The 18,244-nt window shown below is 33.9% G+C and overlaps 1 protein-coding gene across 3 annotated transcripts; it reads left to right on the top strand.

The window, feature by feature from the left end:
- Positions 1-2,770: 2,770 nt before the first annotated feature.
- Positions 2,771-17,374, top strand: LOC108222826 (calcium-transporting ATPase 10, plasma membrane-type). Of its 3 annotated transcripts, none has more exons than XM_017396753.2 (34): positions 2,771-2,906; positions 3,157-3,352; positions 4,325-4,441; positions 4,523-4,562; positions 5,319-5,428; positions 5,559-5,690; positions 5,797-5,886; positions 6,287-6,356; positions 6,455-6,525; positions 6,625-6,708; positions 6,801-6,878; positions 7,090-7,161; positions 7,899-7,982; positions 8,067-8,149; positions 8,228-8,336; positions 8,415-8,470; positions 8,741-8,783; positions 8,917-9,000; positions 9,477-9,611; positions 10,231-10,293; positions 10,393-10,491; positions 12,349-12,459; positions 12,868-13,038; positions 13,463-13,522; positions 13,869-14,033; positions 14,121-14,237; positions 14,350-14,448; positions 14,792-14,929; positions 15,155-15,255; positions 15,398-15,443; positions 15,553-15,687; positions 16,271-16,378; positions 16,496-16,587; positions 16,824-17,374. In XM_017396753.2, exons 2-34 carry the CDS (start codon positions 3,203-3,205, stop codon positions 16,951-16,953), a joined length of 3,243 nt encoding a protein of 1,080 aa, XP_017252242.1. In that variant the 5' UTR covers positions 2,771-2,906; positions 3,157-3,202; the 3' UTR covers positions 16,954-17,374. The 3 variants fall into 3 exon arrangements, with proteins under 3 accessions (XP_017252242.1, XP_017252241.1, XP_017252240.1); XM_017396752.2 differs by having other exon boundaries at positions 2,773-2,906; positions 3,185-3,352; XM_017396751.2 differs by lacking the exon at positions 2,771-2,906 and having other exon boundaries at positions 3,060-3,352.
- The last annotated feature ends 870 nt before the right edge of the window (positions 17,375-18,244 follow it).

The following is an 18,244-nucleotide window of genomic DNA, read 5'->3' as shown; positions in this document are numbered from 1 at the left end:
CCAGCCAATTGTTTACGTTTGGTTTGGGCACGGAGGTTAAGAAATATGTATAAAGTAGTGGAAAAAAAATGAAAAATAGGTGAAGTGGTGGGACTCATTAATTTTTAATGTATAGAAGGAAGATAGTGGAGTAAAAGTCGTGTGAAAAAAGAGGAAAGATTGGATGGTGGTGGGACGTATTGATTATTTTTGATAAGTTTTAAAATATATATTAATATGATCCGATGTTTAGGTCTGAAAAACATCATAAATTGTAATGCTATTTGGTGTTATCATTTTAGAAGTAGAACACTAACTTCTTTTTTTTTTTTATCAAACTATACGGTAGGTAGTTATAGTATCTGCTCGATACCTAAATTTTGATATATAAGAAAACACTACTTGAAATAGTAATTAGGATTCCAAAACCCAAAATCGTGGAGTGTAAGAGAAAAATAAATAATCATCGTATAATTTAGGGTTTCAATTACAAAATGACAAGTCAAAATCATTTTTTCGAAAATTATAATGGGAAAAACCAAACGCGGCCAAACAAGTAGACCTGACAATTTGGTATACGACACAAAAACACGACACGAACACGACAGGCAAAGTTCGGGTTTGATTTTCAATATTCGGTACACGAACACGAAAGTACACGAATACGAAAATACACATTGAATTTAGTGTCGGGTTCGGATTTTTATTTTATATACACGAAAGTACACGAATGTACACGATATATATATATTTTTTAAAAAATAAGTATATGTTCGTGTAAAAATATATATATTTATATATATAATATATACATGTACAAATTTGTACACAATTATATACATATATAAAGATTTAATATATATTTCACTATATAATACATAAAAATGCATATATTTCATTAAATAATACATAAAAATGTATTTTTTTAATATTTTTTATTTAATTTAATTATTATATTTATATTAAATGTACACGAAAAGTACACGACACGTTTTGAAACGGGTACGGGTTTGAGATTAGATACATGAATTCGAAACGGATCGGGTACGAGTTTCATCTTCAAATACACGAAACATGACACACACGATTATTGCCAGGTCTACAAATTAACAAGCGACCTAAACAAAAGTTATCATAACGCCTGATCATTAAACGGTCTTCATTAAATTTATTCAGATTTCATATAAGATAGTAAAGTCTAGAGTTTTTATCCTGTTTCAAACTCATCTATGTATGCATAAAACGGCCCTTGTTTAAAGGGAAAAATGTTATGACAAGGGGCAGTTGCGCTTACAGGTCGACCATGATCATCATTTATAGCCGTTCACATGCGACCTCATGTTGTAGGCCAACTCATTAATTTTTAATTTATATTTTCATGTATAGATCATAGTTAGTTACTTGGGATATAAGTTAAGGGGATACATGATAAGTTCACACCGAAAAGTCATCTAAAATAGAAAAGACTTATATTTAATATGTAATAATATTAGTTTTATATATTATTTAAATTATACAATCTTTTATTTTAAATTTGATCTTACAATTATAATATACTTTATTGTAATATACTTCATTTATTAGATACAATTATAATGATGATTATTATTAAGTTATAAATTAACTGATAATGTTAATACTATACTCCATTTCATTCAATTTTATATAATTTTTTGATGATCGTCACATATTTTAAGATGAATATAAAGTCTATTTATATATATATATATATATTATTTTTTTATATTAAAGTTTAAATATTAAATTTTTAATTAGAACAAAATATATTAAATTATAATTTATAAAATTATAATCCAACAGAATGTTAAAATACCCGTCTAGCTTATCTCCATATTTACAATCGGACATAGTAATACAACATCATGTTTGGACAAGTAATCTTGCGGCAGTCTGTTTTCTAAACAATCAAGGTTGTCCCATACAAATATACAATATTAAAGACAATATATTTAAATATGAGGGTACGTGATGAAGTTGTTTTAATCCCCAAAAGAAGGAAAATATACGTGCCACGTCCTGACCTTATGTGCGAACTCGTGGCAGCTTTTGGGGATTTTTGTACATGACTCACTCTTTCCATCGCTATAAAATACTGTATGATTTACTACTACATCATTTGGCTTTTTTTTTTTTGTTTTTTCAATTTGTAATTATTGTCATATATATAGTGTACAATTGAAAATTTATTTTTGCCTGTTAGGTTGGTAAAATACAAACAATTCCATTTAACACCATATATGCAACAGGTACAGGCTTAGCAATGTCGGGAAGATCTTACAATAACTAAAGTTGGATTTATAATTTGTTGTATAACTTTGGTCGTACAAATATATAAAGTAACCCACATACATATTTTTTTACCTTTTTAAAACATAAATATTTACCGACATATATTTCTAGCTGAGTAAATAAAAATTACTTTATATCCTGTAATTAGAATATACTATTTAAACTCCGATTCCAATTTTTTTGATTACATTTATCCACATTTTCTCCACGTATTTTTTCCATGTTATGGGTGATAATGTAATTGGAATGGACCAAAAAAGAGAATTGAAATTTAAAACGGTTAGATCTGGAGCATAGTTTTAATTAATTTATTTAATGTGGATAAAATTAAGAACATTAAAATGAATTACATATGATTTTTTAACAAATAAAATATTTATTATAATTTAAAATTTATACAAAATTTAAACAATTATTCTCACGTGTTCAAATAGCCGGGAAACTTCCACGATGCCAACTAAATAAACTTTTAAGGCAAGGCGTCAAAATTACCAAAGGTTCATCCAACCGTTATTTGTATAGAAAAATGATAAAACCCGGAGAAACTTCTCAACACTTTCGTTTGTTATTCTCAACAGCACAGCACTCCAACACCAACAGCACAGCCTTGTTTACAGGTACATCCTCTTTCAACTTTTGAAGCGTTATCTTCAAGTTCAATCAGCACTTTTCTATTCTTGCAACATATCACACCGCCTATACACATGTAGCCACACGGAAAGAATCGAGCTTTAAGTCGGTGATTGTGAACACAAATTGTTAAATAACAACACTCAAACCCTAGCTTTTACATGTGTTGCATTATAAATAAAAAGTGTTTATAGCGGAAAGATTGATGTGTTAATTGTGTTTGTGATTGCGAATTAGTGAGCGTCATCTCTCCTGCTTGAAACAGCTTTGTTGAATTGATATTATGAGTGAAGAGTACAAGACGTCGCCGTATAGGCGACATAAGAATGATTTGGAGACCGGTCCTAGTGGCTTTGATGATGAGGAGGACTCAGGTCCGTTTGATATTTTTCGGACTAAGAGCGCTTCCGTTGATCGATTGAGAAGATGGAGAGTAAGTTGCTCCTGGTTGTTTGTTGATAGTTATGTTTATCGGAATTGTAATATGTGATTGTTTTGTTGTGGATTCTCGGTGAATATTAGCTGTTTAAGGTGAATGTATGTTTGCATAGTTACGTAGCGAGCAATGTATATTTATGAGGGATATACGAGTAATACCGTGGAGTTGATCTGATGAGATGCTAGTGATACGTGTTGACTTCCTTACTGATGCAATGAGTTTTCTAAGCGACAATTTTGTCCTGATGAATTTATTTCAATTTAAAGATTGTTAGTATGAGAAGAATTATCAATAATATTCTGCAGCTTTGTGAGGGGAGTATGTACCTTAATTTTTGGGAGAAATCGGTCACCAAGGGAATAGGACTTGTAGTTCATTGATCTTATTGGAAGAGATAGGACCATGTGTACACAAAGCAGCAGGCTCATGTTCGGATGAGTAGATAAAATACATCTATGGATGCGTTGTTATTGTTGTTACTATGATATCCTCCATACTTATAATTGGAGAAGTAATTTTTCTTGTGCCTAATAAAACAAAAAAAAAATGTAGTTTTTGTATATTTATAACAGCCTGTTAATTAATGCTGGATAAAGTTTTTTTAGAGAGGTTTTACTTTTTAGAGCGTTCGCCAACTGATGTGGTGTCTCCCTATTCTGACAACATTGGGTTACAAGAGAATATTGTTTATCTGTTGTCTTGAATAGAAGTAGATGAATGCAGTGATATAATTTGCGTCAAGTCGTTAACTGTACATAGAAATCATGATATATACTTCAATACATATGTATTTGTAATCATGGACTTATTTGTGCTCGTCTTGTTTCTCTGTTTCGCACTAAAGCATGATAAAAATTGTTGCTCGTGTTTAAGTTATATTTGAGTAATAATAGCTACACTTTATTCAGTTTCCCTGTTATTTGAGATTATAACTAATGATTGAATAATTGGTCCTATCTATTCCAGCAAGCGGCACTTGTGCTAAATGCTTCTCGTAGATTTAGGTACACACTGGACCTGAAAAAGGAAGAAGAAAAGAAGCAGATTATAGCAAAGATCAGAACACATGCACATGTTATACGGGTATTGTACATTCACTTCTTTACACCGAATTTATATATAGACAAGCTTTCTGATGTCTATGCTGCATTGCTTGCTTTTCAGGCGGCCTACCTTTTCCAAGCCGCTGGACAAAAAGAGAAGGGTATGCATCTTTGTGAAGCATGTCAATTATTCCTAGTCAGTAATCACTATTGTGCTTTTATTGTACTTGTTATTTGTGACTTCCTATCAATTTTTATCTGTGAAAATCATGGTTGTCAGTAGACAGAAAGGCGATTAATTACGATAGACGTCCAACCCACCTTGGTTCTAATGGGGTAGGCGATGCCTAGTGGCATTTTGGGTTCTGGTCGTCAATTAGGTGATTATTGGGGCTCACCTAGACAACCATTAGGTGTTCAGCTCTACATGTTGTATGTTCTTAACATGAAATTTTACTCTGGTTATTTTTATTTGAAGGCATCTTTTATCTATGTTATTTAACATTTACAAACTTGGACTGTTTGAGTTGAAGCATTAAAAGTTGACAATTACAGGCCGAAAATCTCTTCTAATAAATCTTATAAAATTTTATTTGGTTTAATAATCTATACATAAAACTTTCATTATTAATTAAAACAAGTAAATTATATTTACTCAAAAGGATAATAAAGATATTGTTGATGTTGCAGTATCAATAATGAAGTAATTAGATTTTATCCCCTTTGTATATTATTTCAAGTACGACTCTGGTTTAATGTTATGGTTGAGTTTATTTATCCATTCTTTTTATATTCGAATGTCAAGGACTCAAGTGGCCACCCTGATTACATAAGAAAGCATGAGGCTTACAAACACATGTTAGTAATTATGACTATAAACTGCTCACCTAATTGAACTTCATTAATTCGGGGTGCAGATGCCCCAAAATTACCAGCTCCACCCCCTTCAGGTGATGGTTGTAGTCCACAACAACTTTCCGAAATGACAAGGGATCATGACTTCTCTGCTTTGCAGAATTTCGGAGGGGTAAGTCCTTAACCCCGATGCATGTCTTTGTTTTCTTATGAATTAGGATGATGCTTAGTCTATATTTCATCGTCTTCTCGACATTCAACTTTTTTTTTTTGGCTTTGAATTGTTTTTTATTCGGGACCAGGTGAATGGGCTGGCTGATACATTAAACACAAGTCTGGAAAAGGGTATCAAGGGGGATGATGATGATGTATTGGAGCGGAAGAATGTTTATGGATCAAACACCTATCCAAGGAAAAAACCGCGGAGCTTTTGGGTATATGTTTTGTACTTAATTAGTTCAAGTCACTGTGTTGGTAATTGGTTGTTGATCTATATCTTTGTTCTGTAATTTATTTTATAGCCTCCAATTTATTTTACAGAGGTTTCTCTTGGATGCATGCCGTGATACTACTTTGATAATTCTGATGGTAGCTGCAGCTGCTTCTTTGGCCCTGGGCATAAAGTCAGAGGTGAGTATAGGTTTGGTGGTAGTTGAAGCCTGATGCCCTCCACTTTCTGTACATTTTATGAGAGAGAGAATCAGAGAATTGTAATGTAGATATCTCTTGAAAATTTAAAATAGCTAGTAGTTACCTGTGTATCCACAAATCCAAAGGGCTCTATATTCCATATTAGTTAATTTGGAGTGCTTCGAGAAATGTGCAAGGCTCTGTGATAGGTCAAGGGAAAAGTGATGGGGGATTTTTTGAGATTATTCCCACTAGAGAAAATAACAGAATGTAATTTACTTAATGTGCATGAAAGTTGCTTTTAAAATATCACATTGCCAAGTGTTATATGCTAGTAGTGTTACTTAATAGACACGTTACTAGAAAAGCTGTGTGATCTCATTTTGCTCTTCACTTTTAGGGTATCAAAGAAGGTTGGTATGATGGCGGAAGCATTGCATTAGCTGTAATTATTGTTATAGCTGTTACAGGTATATCACCGTCTCATCACCTTCCTAAGTGTACACTTTTTTTCATTAGCCTTCATATATTTCACTTATCTTTCTGCTGTTTTTTATTCTTTCTAAAGCTTTCAGCGACTATAAACAGTCTCTTCAGTTTCAAGTTCTAAATGAGGAGAAGCAGAATATACATATGGAGGTCTAATTTAAATTAATAGATGTTATCTGATTTAAATTAATTGATCTTGTTATCTGGATTGTAGTCCTCCATTTTTATATATATTTATATTATATGCAGGTCACTAGGGGTGGTAGAAGAGTAGAGATATCAATATTTGATATTGTTGTTGGTGACGTTATCCCTCTGAAAATTGGTGATCAGGTTAACGGCTAAAGTTTTTGTTACTCTGAATATGTGTGTAATTGGATTCTCATGCATGTATTAAGTTTACAAATTTGATTTTTTGATTACAGGTTCCCGCTGATGGTGTTTTAATATCCGGGCAGTCTCTCGCAATTGATGAGTCGAGTATGACTGGGGAGAGCAAGATTGTGAGTTACAATACTATGATAAGATTTTGCGGGTAGTATAAGATATTTTTCTCTTATATAGAATTGTCATCCACTATAGGGTGATGCAAACACAAAACTCCTTAAGCAAACAATTGAAAGTTATTTAACAATATTATAATTGAGGTCAGGGTTTCGGGGAGAACTCACGTGAGAATATGATTTTTCTTACAACCAACTCTGTATTTGGCAGGTTCACAAGGATCAGAAGGCACCATTTCTGATGTCTGGTTGCAAAATAGCCGATGGGTATGGCACTATGCTTGTAAGTTTCTGTCACCTCTGATCTCTATCTTTGTGGAAAAGGATTCCTTCGCTTGTCTATTCTTTAAGTACCGACTAGGTAGCTATGGAATTTTAGTTCTCGGAATCCGAGTCTTATGTAGTGTAAAGTTACTAATCTAACATACCCAGCATGTCCCATCTGTAAGCAGAGTCCAAATTTATCCAACTTATACCTTAATCCAAAGAGTTAGAGTTTGGTCTATTTTACCTAAGTATGTTACAAACTTGATATAGGTGACAATGGTTTTTTTTACCCTGTTAGTGAATACTTTTGATGATTTTAAGTGCCTATTATCTAATTGTGAGAGGCAGCTTTCGGTCAAATTTTTTCTTAATACTGCTTTGCTTTGATCAGCGTGTAACCTATGCTTGTGGAGTGTCGTGCTTACTGTTAAGCTAGCTAAAGTAATAATGAAAATGAATAATTATAGGGTTTCCATGAACAGTAATATCCCCTTCTTTTTGGGGTAGAAGTGAAAATGATATCATCTGTCACAACTTACACAGTAATGTTGCTTTCTATATTTTGTCGGGTCCTAAATTTGGCAAAAAAATAAAATAATGTAAAAGTGTAGAAAATGCCTTTTCAGCTCCAGCTCTTAGTTACCCTCGGCATGTTTTGAATAGCTTATATATGTATGTATCTTGGTTGTTTCACGTGAAGTATTTTAACATGTTATTTATGCGATTGCAAGTTGAGCATTATGACTTTTACAGGTTACTAGTGTTGGTATCAATACTGAATGGGGATTGCTAATGGCTAGCATATCAGAAGACAATGGTGAAGAAACCCCATTGCAGGTTACTTTTTCCAAATAAACTGTGGCCAATATGTTTGACAGCTTTGAGCTCCACAACCAGTTAATTATTTTACGTATCTACTAGGTCCGTTTGAATGGAGTTGCAACATTTGTTGGTATGGTTGGGTTAGCGGTGGCTGTACTTGTTTTAGTTGTTCTTCTAACCAGGTAGGTTAATGCTGGCTTTAACCTTTCTTCAAATGTGGTGTCTTGCTGAACAAAACTTATACATCTGTGCATCAACAGATATTTTACTGGTCACAGCAAGGATACCAAAGACTCACCAAGGTATATCGCTGGCAAGACCAGTGTTAGTGATGCTATTGATGGAGCAATCAAAATTTTCACTGTTGCGGTGTGTATTTTTCTTGGTCAAATTTGAATGATGTCTGCATACCTTATATTCCTTTTTTTAATTAATATTAGTCTATAGGTCACCATTGTTGTTGTAGCTGTTCCAGAAGGACTTCCTTTGGCTGTCACATTAACGTAAGTTGATATAAGGTTTTCTAAAGATATTTATGGTTGAGGTAATATTGTAAGTTGTTACGCCTCTATAATAATTTTAGCCCTCAATAATATTAACAAATTTCCCGGATGATCCGATTTTACTTGTCGTGCATGGGCTACTAATATTTAGGTTGGTCAATTGGCCTCTCCTCTGTATGTTGTTTGTTATTATCATCTCACACTCGTGCCAACACTTTTATTCGTTGCCACTTATATTCCTTATACTTACTTTGTATACTAATAATGTAGGCTTGCCTACTCGATGAGAAAAATGATGGCAGATAAGGCCTTGGTATGTGTGACAACTGTTCATTGTGTTTCACACATCAATGCATTTACATATTATACATTATATTAAGATAACGATTAGGCTTGGTGCAAATATCTGTAATATATTAAACTAGGTTTAACAATATGGTGTACAGGTCAGAAGGCTTTCTGCTTGTGAAACAATGGGTTCTGCTACTACCATTTGCAGTGACAAAACGGGAACCCTGACAATGAATGTGGTATGTTCTCATGCCGTATTTTTATATAATTCTTCATATTTTGATTTAAAGATCTTCGCCTTATCAATGTTCATTAATGCCTACGAATAATAAATAGAGAGAAAAGGCTTGTGATACGATGATATATGTAGAGGATGTAATTTGTGAAAAGCAGGGAAGCTTGATGTAGTGAATTAATAGTGGCATGGCTATGTGAAACTATCAACTATCTCTGTTCTCAGTTGGCATAATTTTTATGGTTATTCAACAATAGAACATAAAATAGTTTTAACAATTTTGGTTGACCAACACCTTGTCTCTTTCCTTTATCACTGCTATCATGAATTGATGAAGTTCTCCTATCCTTTATATCCAAAGTGACCCCTTAGATTTAAGAGAAAGGAGTCATTATTCTTTTATTTTATCCAGGGTTTTTACATGTAGTAAAACTTAATTTGTTGCTTTGTCTACCCTTTTGAATCAACTCTCTTTTTCAGATGACTGTGGTAGAGACCTCCGTATGTGGGGAGAAATTTGATCCTTCTGAAAATCGGTCACTACCTCCCAAGGTTGCATCACTCCTGATCGAAGGCATAGCACAGAATTCAACCGGCAGTGTGTTCATGTCTGAGGTACTCTGGACATATTTTTTAGTTCATTCCCTAAATAACTTTTTTTTCCCTTGAAACTATCCTGAATTTGAATTTAATTTGCATACTGTATGCAATTTCTTTTTAGTATTATATTGTGTTACATGCATCTCCTTGTAATCAAAATTTTCCTTTAAAGGTTCAGTTCCTTGTTTGTGAAACCGTTTTGAGCGTTTATAAGTTTATGATTATTTCCAATGTGGTTCTGCACCTTGTCAAACATATGGTATACTTGTATTTTATCTACATTTTCTTTTTGACTGATACGTTCCCTTTCGATCAGCATGGGTACATTGAAAGCAGCCATTTGCATCTATAATTAATGTATATATAAAAAATTATTATATATGGAATGTATATTACATCCTTAAGTTAATCTATTGTAGTGTTTGTCTAGGGACTCTTCACCATTTGTCTTCTTATCTCTTATGACTTTATGAACTAGATTTTGACCTTTGCGCTCGTAAATTATTATTATTTTCATAATTAATGAACTTAATGACTTTTAACATGACTTAAGGATACTTTTACTCTTATAATTCATTAACCTTAAACATGACTATCAAGATTGTTTGGGTTTTGCTTGGACTATGATCGACAGGGCGGTGAGGTGGAGATTTCTGGTTCACCAACGGAGAAAGCCATTCTTCAATGGGGTGTCAATGTAATGTTTTTAACTTGTTTGCATTAGCAACTGAAATCCTTAGTATTTATAAAGAGACTCTGGGTCATGATCCTCCATATCTTGTTTTTTTTTATGCAGCTAGGAATGGCTTTTGATACTGTCAGATCAGGGTCTTCCATTATTCATGCTTTTCCTTTTAACTCAGAGAAAAAACGTGGGGGTGTGGCAGTACGGCTGGTAAGATCACTACCTAATTTGGATATTCCTATTGTGGGTAAAATTTGTTGCAATTTTTGAATTAATAACTGGCGAAAATAAAGGGCTAGACTCGGCGTCCACTCTAAAGTCGTGCTGATAAACAGCATAAAGGAGGTTCTTGCAGATAAAGCAAAAAATGAATGTTTTGGATTATATTCTACCTACCAATAGTGAGTCCTGACAAGTTTTGGTTCTTCTCAGTGGGTTGATACCTCCTTAGAATTGGTTGGTTTTGGCTACTTGTTATCTGTTGTCCCCTTACATGTGACGGGAACACAAGAAAAAATAAAAAGAGTATTTATTATTTATCAGTTGAAGTGTGTCTAGTAAAGTGAACATTAATGCGATTAGCTATTTAGTGATACTAGCTTATAACCATTGCACGAGTGTCTTGTAATATTTGCTCTTCTATTATGAAGCTTAATAATTAATTTTTATTTAAAAAATACATTTATGTTGAAATAATAGACATTTTTTAATGAATATAGTTATTAAAATAATTTAAAAACGTGTTTGGGTTATAATTTTCTTTATCATTTTTATTTGGTATATTAAAGTATTTTAATCGTACATGTCAAACAAATTTTAAAATTTAAGTCCGTCAAAAGTCTTATAAATTAATAAGCCTGAGCCCAAGATATATGCTTCAAGGAGGATGTTTAAATGTGTTTGATTATATAATTAAAAAGATTCACTAGAACATGTTATAAATTAAGGAGGCATGTATATAGGCCCAATTACCGACCAACCGACCCAATTTTTCTAATATTTGGCTTTAATAGTATACTATAGTATAGATCAGAGCGATGCTCGACAGCTCGAGTAACATATAATATTTGTTATTTTTGGTATATGTTCTTAATTTTTTTAGAAATATATTTATGTTAAAATAATATGCCTGTTTTAATTAAAATAGGTTTTAAAATAACTAATAAGCATGTTTGTGTTGATATATTTTTGTTGTGCATGTTATATAGGTTTATAACAATTGCATCCGTTAAAATACTTATAAATAATTAGATCCGCGACATGTTTTAGTATGTTTAGATATGTTCTAGTTATAAAAAAATTTAACTAAAACACATTATAAGATAACGAGACTCGTATGAGACTTATAACTAAATAGGCCCGAGAGATATGTTCTAACGATGATATTTAAATGTGTTTTCATTATAATGAAAACATGTTATAAAATTAAGCGGCCTAGATACCGACCAACCAAAACTTTTAAATTTTTGGCTTAAATAGTGCGGTACAGATGCGTGGTCTAGTCATCTACATCATATTAGTGTCAAAAGTTTTGAAATAAGCGCAAGTGTGTATGGATGGTCCATTTGTTTTCTATAATAAAAGTTCCATTTTCCATATGAACCATGTATGTACCACATACTAGAAGGGCATATAGAAGTGATATGTTTATAATTTTGTATTTGGAAAATTATTTCTAATTATGTATTGTTATCAAGAGATTTTCGTTCGCTCTGGGGTTGGAAAATTATTGGGTTAGTAGTTTTCCTGCTCTGATAATCCACTCAAGTGTATCGTTCACCAATATATCAAAGTTTAGAATATGACCTGCTGCGTGGTTGTACAGTCAAAGAGAACACAGACCTCAGTGTGGGTATTTATGTAATAGGTTTTCTTTTCTCTTCCCGATGTTACAATACTGGTGTGACTGAGATATGATTCTAGCGTACAAGTTTAAGACATAAAACTGAAACTGGTGTATATGCTGTTTAGGGAATGTCTCGTATTAATCTTCAGCAAGACACCTTCAGAGATCTTCACCAAACCTGTGCTAAACAATTTCTCTTCCTTTTTGGTTTTATATTACAGCCTGATTCTGCTGTTCACGTGCACTGGAAAGGTGCTGCTGAGATTGTGTTAGCCTGTTGCACTAGCTACATCAATGTTGATGAAAGTTTGGTGCCCATGGAAGAAGATAAGGTTTGAATGGTTTTTTCATGACTTTAATTGTATATTCTGAAATTATATGCCAAGTTTTTAATCACTTTACTTGATTATGATTATGAATGTTATATTATCAGGACATTGTTTAAGAGGTCGTAGGAAGTATGTATACCTGTCTGTTTTGGATATGCACTATTGTTTTTAAAATTTGGAATTCCAGGTACAGTATAAGACAAGTGTATATAGAAACTAGATGTTTATATGGAAGCAGAGTTGGCAGCCTGGTCCACTGGAAATGCTTGTCATATTGAATCCACTCATAAATTATTTGTGCTTCACAGCTTACTATAAATCATACAACATATTCCTGTGGGCACATGTTATGTACTAACTATTACTTTTAGTGCTGCGGACATCCTAAATTAAATTTAACAATTTGTGCAGAGGACATTGTTTAAAAAAGCAATTGAAGATATGGCTGCTAGAAGCCTGCGATGTGTTGCCTTTGCGTACAGAACTTGTGAAAAAACTCATGTACCAGATAACGAGGAGGAGCTAGCTCACTGGAATTTACCGGAAGATGACCTTGTCTTGCTTGGGATTGTAGGACTGAAGGTCTGAAATATTATTGCTAGTGATATATATTATTGAAATAGATCATGTGGCCTTAACTTAAAAACAACAAAGTTTGATGGTCCCTGTCAGTGTTCATTGATAGTTGCAAGTAATAACTGCACTTCCGCTTTTGGATTATGGACAGTGCACCTTGATATGGCAAAGCTCACTGCTAATTCCGAATTAGAAAAGAAATTCACTTTCTGCCTTTCCTCTGTTGTTTGCAACCTTTTTCTAAAGATGTTTCTCACTATTAAGGAAGTTTACAAATATTGTATTGTTTTTTTCTAAAATTTTTATCTACTCATATGTTTCAATATAAAATTGGATATGTTTAGTATGAAGTTGGTTTGATGGTGTTTTTGGAGAGCAAAGCTTGGCTCAGTAATGAACGGTTGTAACATGTGATGTTTACTGCGTGCAGGATCCTTGTCGTCCAAGTGTTAAGATTGCTGTTCAACTTTGCATTGATGCTGGGATCAAGGTGTTTTTGCTGTTTTTATGTACTTCCCTTGCATGCTTTAGTTGAAATCTATGTGCTACTTAGATATTAAATTTGCAGTTAAGGGAAATATATATACCCTCTTGTGACTTACGTGCGATGATACTATTGTATTATATGTGCTTATATATAATATGCTAGCTGTTAGGCATTCGTTTATTATTTGCTTGGGGTCTGTGTAATAATCAGTAAGGAACTACTTGCTTACCATATTCTTGGCCTTTTTAAGTTGTAGTTATCTGAAGTCTTCTCTATTGTAATTATAAGTAATCATGTTTCTTATCTCAACTACTGTATGTATTTGGTTGGGGCTTTGAAATTCTCATAGGTAAGGATGGTTACTGGTGACAATCTTCAAACAGCAAGAGCAATTGCTTTGGAATGTGGCATACTACAATCAGATGCTGATGCTACTACGCCAAATATTATTGAAGGGAAGACATTTCGTGAATACTCGGAAGCAGAAAGACTGATAGCGGCTGAGAAGATATCTGTATGAGTTTTGCATTTTCTTTTTATTTATTATTTCTGCCATCGATGTAGGTAGTTTTTAGCCACTGATAATTGATTTGCTATACAGGTAATGGGAAGGTCGTCACCTAATGATAAGCTGTTGCTTGTGCAAGCATTAAGAAAGAATGGGCACGTTGTCGCTGTAACTGGAGATGGCACTAACGATGCTCCTGCTTTACATGAGGTCTGGTTGGAGTGAATCTATAGTTTTTCTTGCCTCATACCTAAACATCTGTTATATCTTGGTCTATCTTTTTTGCATTTTGATTTAGCTGTTGAACTGTTCAATTATGTAGGCTGATATTGGTCTTGCCATGGGCATCCAAGGAACAGAGGTCGCAAAAGAAAGCTCAGACATCATAATATTAGATGACAATTTTGCTACAGTTGTAAAGGTTTGTCTGTTCTATGTGCTGTTGCTTAAAATTGTACACAATGATGCGAATATATGCAAATAAGAATAACAAGAATAACTTCTTCTGGAATTGCTGGTAATCTGTACTACCTTTCTTAATTTTTGTTAGTATGCAACTTATCGCCAGCAGTAATATGGACTTTAATTATTTTTTCAAGCATTTGTTTATTTCTTTTTTGGTGTTTTTTCGCACTCGTTTCCCCAGTGTTATCTCCTTAGAGTGGATCCAAGATGAATAAAATGTATTGAAGTTATCAACTTCTAGTGAACACATGTAAGAATAGTTTGTAGACAATCAATTAATATGCAGACTGATGATGCAGGTCGTTCGATGGGGTCGATCAGTCTATGCTAATATTCAGAAATTCATTCAGTTCCAGCTGACAGTAAATGTTGCTGCTCTTGTAATTAATGTTGTTGCCGCAGTTTCCTCTGGAGATGTCCCGCTAAATGCTGTGCAGGTTTCTCTCTCCCCCCCTCTTTCTCCCGCTCCCCCCCTCCATCCCCCTCCCTCCCTGTCTCTCTCTCTCCCCCCCTCTCTCCCTCTCTCCCTTTCTCCCTACCTCTCCCTCCCCCTCCCTCCCTCCCTCTCCCTCCCTCCCTCTCTTGCTGCCGCTCTCGCTCCAAGCACACACACGATAGGGCAATGGAATAATTTGTACATCCATACTTTGTTTATCTGTCAGCTTCTGTGGGTGAATCTTATAATGGATACTCTTGGAGCACTTGCCCTGGCTACTGAACCGCCAACAGATCACCTCATGAAAAGATCTCCAGTTGGTCGAAGGTACAGCTCTCTAGACATTTGATATGCATTACACCGAACCTCTCTATTATAAATTATTATTCACTTGATGCAAAAAATGTTTCAAAGCCTCAATCTTGAAAAAATATTGTATTGATCAATTCTTCCTCGTCTCTTTTTATAGAGAGCCTCTGATAACAAATATTATGTGGAGAAATTTGCTTCTTCAGGTATACTGTCTGTAATTTTTCACCTATTAACTATCGTCAATAAATTTATACCAACACAGTAAATGACCAGTATTGTTCTTTGTTTGCTGTTCAATAATTCGAATTACAGGCTTTGTATCAAGTTACAGTACTGCTTGTCCTTAATTTCCAAGGCAAAAAAATTCTGAATCTAGAGCGTGAAAACGAGGACCATGCTGTTAAAGTGAAAAATACATTGATTTTCAATGCTTTTGTTCTGAGTCAGGTATGTCCTTGTCAAATTAAATAGTTCATTTCTGCTTGAAACAAGAAGATACTCTGATACCGTATGTTTTAGATATATTTACTCGTCTATTTTTCACCTTGCAAGTTGTAGTTTCTCCTTCCAATGCAATATATTAGACTGTGGTCTGTTTAATTTCTTGATTAGCATAGGACCTTGTTACGTTTCCCTGGATGTAAACGAGTAATATTGATGTAGCATAGGACCTTGTTACGTTCCCCTAGACATAAATATACAATCAGCACGACGTTAGGTACACTTCCGTTCTTTATTTTTCAAAAAATTTACCTTATGAATTTCAAATTACACACCTGGAATCAGTATTATGGTAATGTTATTGTTGAATACACTTTTAATGAATTTGTGACCAGAGTATGTACCAATTCTAAACATGCCTGCAATGGATAAAAAGATTTGGTATTGTGTTAAGCTCTTGACCAGATTACCATTCATTGTGGAATGCTAGTCTGTGAGGGAATGAGATGGAGTTTAGATAATTGCTCTGTGTTTTGAGCTTTTCTCTTTTAGCCTTATTAGTATCTGATGATAGATCATTTGACTGCAGTTGTTTAATGAACTGAATGCACGCAAGCCTGATGAGATTAATGTATTTAAAGGTGTTACTAAGAATCGTTTATTCATGGGTATTGTGGGATTAACACTGCTTCTTCAGGTGACTATCCTACTCTCTTCACATGTACTGTGGTAATTGTTATAGAAGTGTAAGCTGTAACAGGAAGAACAAAACTTTCATCTGACTTCTATATTGTTCCTTCTTTCTGTTATCCAGGTCCTTATCATAATGTTTCTTGGGAAATTTACTTCAACAGTTAGGCTTAGCTGGAAGCTATGGCTCGTGTCAATAGCCATCGGCTTTATCAGGTATGCATATGTTTGATTTTAGAATATATTTGATTGCATGAAGATTGTATATCATATTTTTATTCTTGGCAAGCATCAAGTTAACCTGGTTCCCAATTTCCCACTCTAAGTGTAATGTAATGGTCATGCACTAATATACTGAGCTTTTCGCCTTAAGATTTGAGAATATTGCCTGCTCTTGCCTAAGCTCCTTTCGATCCCACTCAAGCTGAAAATATTTTATTGTTTTGAACCAGTTGGCCTCTTGCCGCAATTGGGAAGTTGATACCTGTTCCTGACAAGCCATTAAGTGAGTATTTCACCAGAAAATCCACAAGTAGAACTACCAGAGGTGAAAGTCAAACCCCCCGTCTTCAAGAAACCTGATAATATTTTACTATACATCAGAGCGCAGTTGCACTGTTTCGTTCCTGGGGATTTGTAGGTTGAAGAGGAGGTAGCCTGCATGCTTGAGTGGACGTGCATTAGGCGGTTTTTTAAATTTTGCGCATCTATTGACCACGTGTACAGGCTTGCAGAGACACGTAAAAACGTCATGTAGTGCAGAATGGTACAGAAACTTATACTAACAAACATATGTAGTGTTTGACTGGCAATTTGCCCGTAAATTTTAACGTTGCACTTGGTAGTATGTTGAATTGGTCTCTGGATACTGATTGTTCTTTATGCGTGATCGGTTTCTAGTTTGTTTATGCATGTTGCCAAGTTGTGGTCGCATCTTAGTGATGGCATTGAGTTTCAAACTAGTGATTTTTTGAATTTTAGAGTTTTGTTGATTGTGTTTGCACGTTACTCTCCTTAACAAGTAGTGAAAGCCTGGAAGGACCCCAACTAGTTCACTTTCCTGACGTAGTTTTAATAGGCTGTGAATCGGTCTGGGGGAATCCCGAACTGGGCTGAACAACCAAACCAAAATTTCTGGGTACTATCTAGCGAAAAAGAAGAAATTATTTCCCAGTGTTAAAAATTCCATGACCTTTGAGGCTTTGACTACAGCAATGAACTGTACAATTTCTAAACGTGACGGCTTTCATTATCCTGCACCGAATATTGTAACTTGCCGTCCGGAACCGTATTCAGCTGAAGAATAATCAAGTGCAATTTAACTCTCAACCCTTTCAAACTCTTGACCCTTTTAAACAACTTTTCTAGGTGGTAATGTACTAATGTTCGTCGGTTTTTAAATTATCATTCTAGAGGATTTTTCCTCTTAATATATCCCGTCAATTCGGTCTGGCAGAATTATTTCGATAAAAATGGAATTGACTCGGATTTTTTTTGGAGAGTGGATTGAACCAGATTTTTTTTATAAGTGACAGTTATAAAAAAGTTATATAATAAATTTAAATTTAATATATTATTCATTTTAGTGATAAAATTGAGTTTAATATGAAAAAGAGTTGATTAAAAAATGCACTCTCTATTTCGGGTCAATTACAATTATTACTTAAATTTTAGATAACCACCGAAGGCATCCTTTCACATATTTTAGTGTCTAGTGTTGACTTTGTTTGATCTACTTTTATATGTTTTAAACTATTACTGTGCAAATTAAAATAGTGAAATAGATTTAAAAATTAACTAAAATATAATGTTATAGGCTCTAACAAATTGATAGGTCAAAATAGACGAAAATGAGCCAAATAGTTCAACATGT

This window comes from Daucus carota, chromosome 5, assembly GCF_001625215.2.
Source record: "Daucus carota subsp. sativus chromosome 5, DH1 v3.0, whole genome shotgun sequence".
Taxonomy (NCBI): Eukaryota; Viridiplantae; Streptophyta; class Magnoliopsida; order Apiales; family Apiaceae; genus Daucus; species Daucus carota.
The sequence above is the reverse complement of the archived record's forward strand: the minus strand, read 5'-3'. Positions and strand labels throughout refer to the sequence as shown.

Coding starts and splice junctions, on each gene's coding strand:
- LOC108222826 (XM_017396753.2), top strand. CDS start 3,203: ATGAGTGAAGAGTACAAGACGTCGCCGTATAGGCGACATAAGAATGAT. Junction 14,034..14,120: donor TAGCGGCTGAGAAGATATCT/GTATGAGTTTTG, acceptor TTTGCTATACAG/GTAATGGGAAGGTCGTCACC. Junction 15,444..15,552: donor GGAGAAATTTGCTTCTTCAG/GTATACTGTCTG, acceptor TTCGAATTACAG/GCTTTGTATCAAGTTACAGT.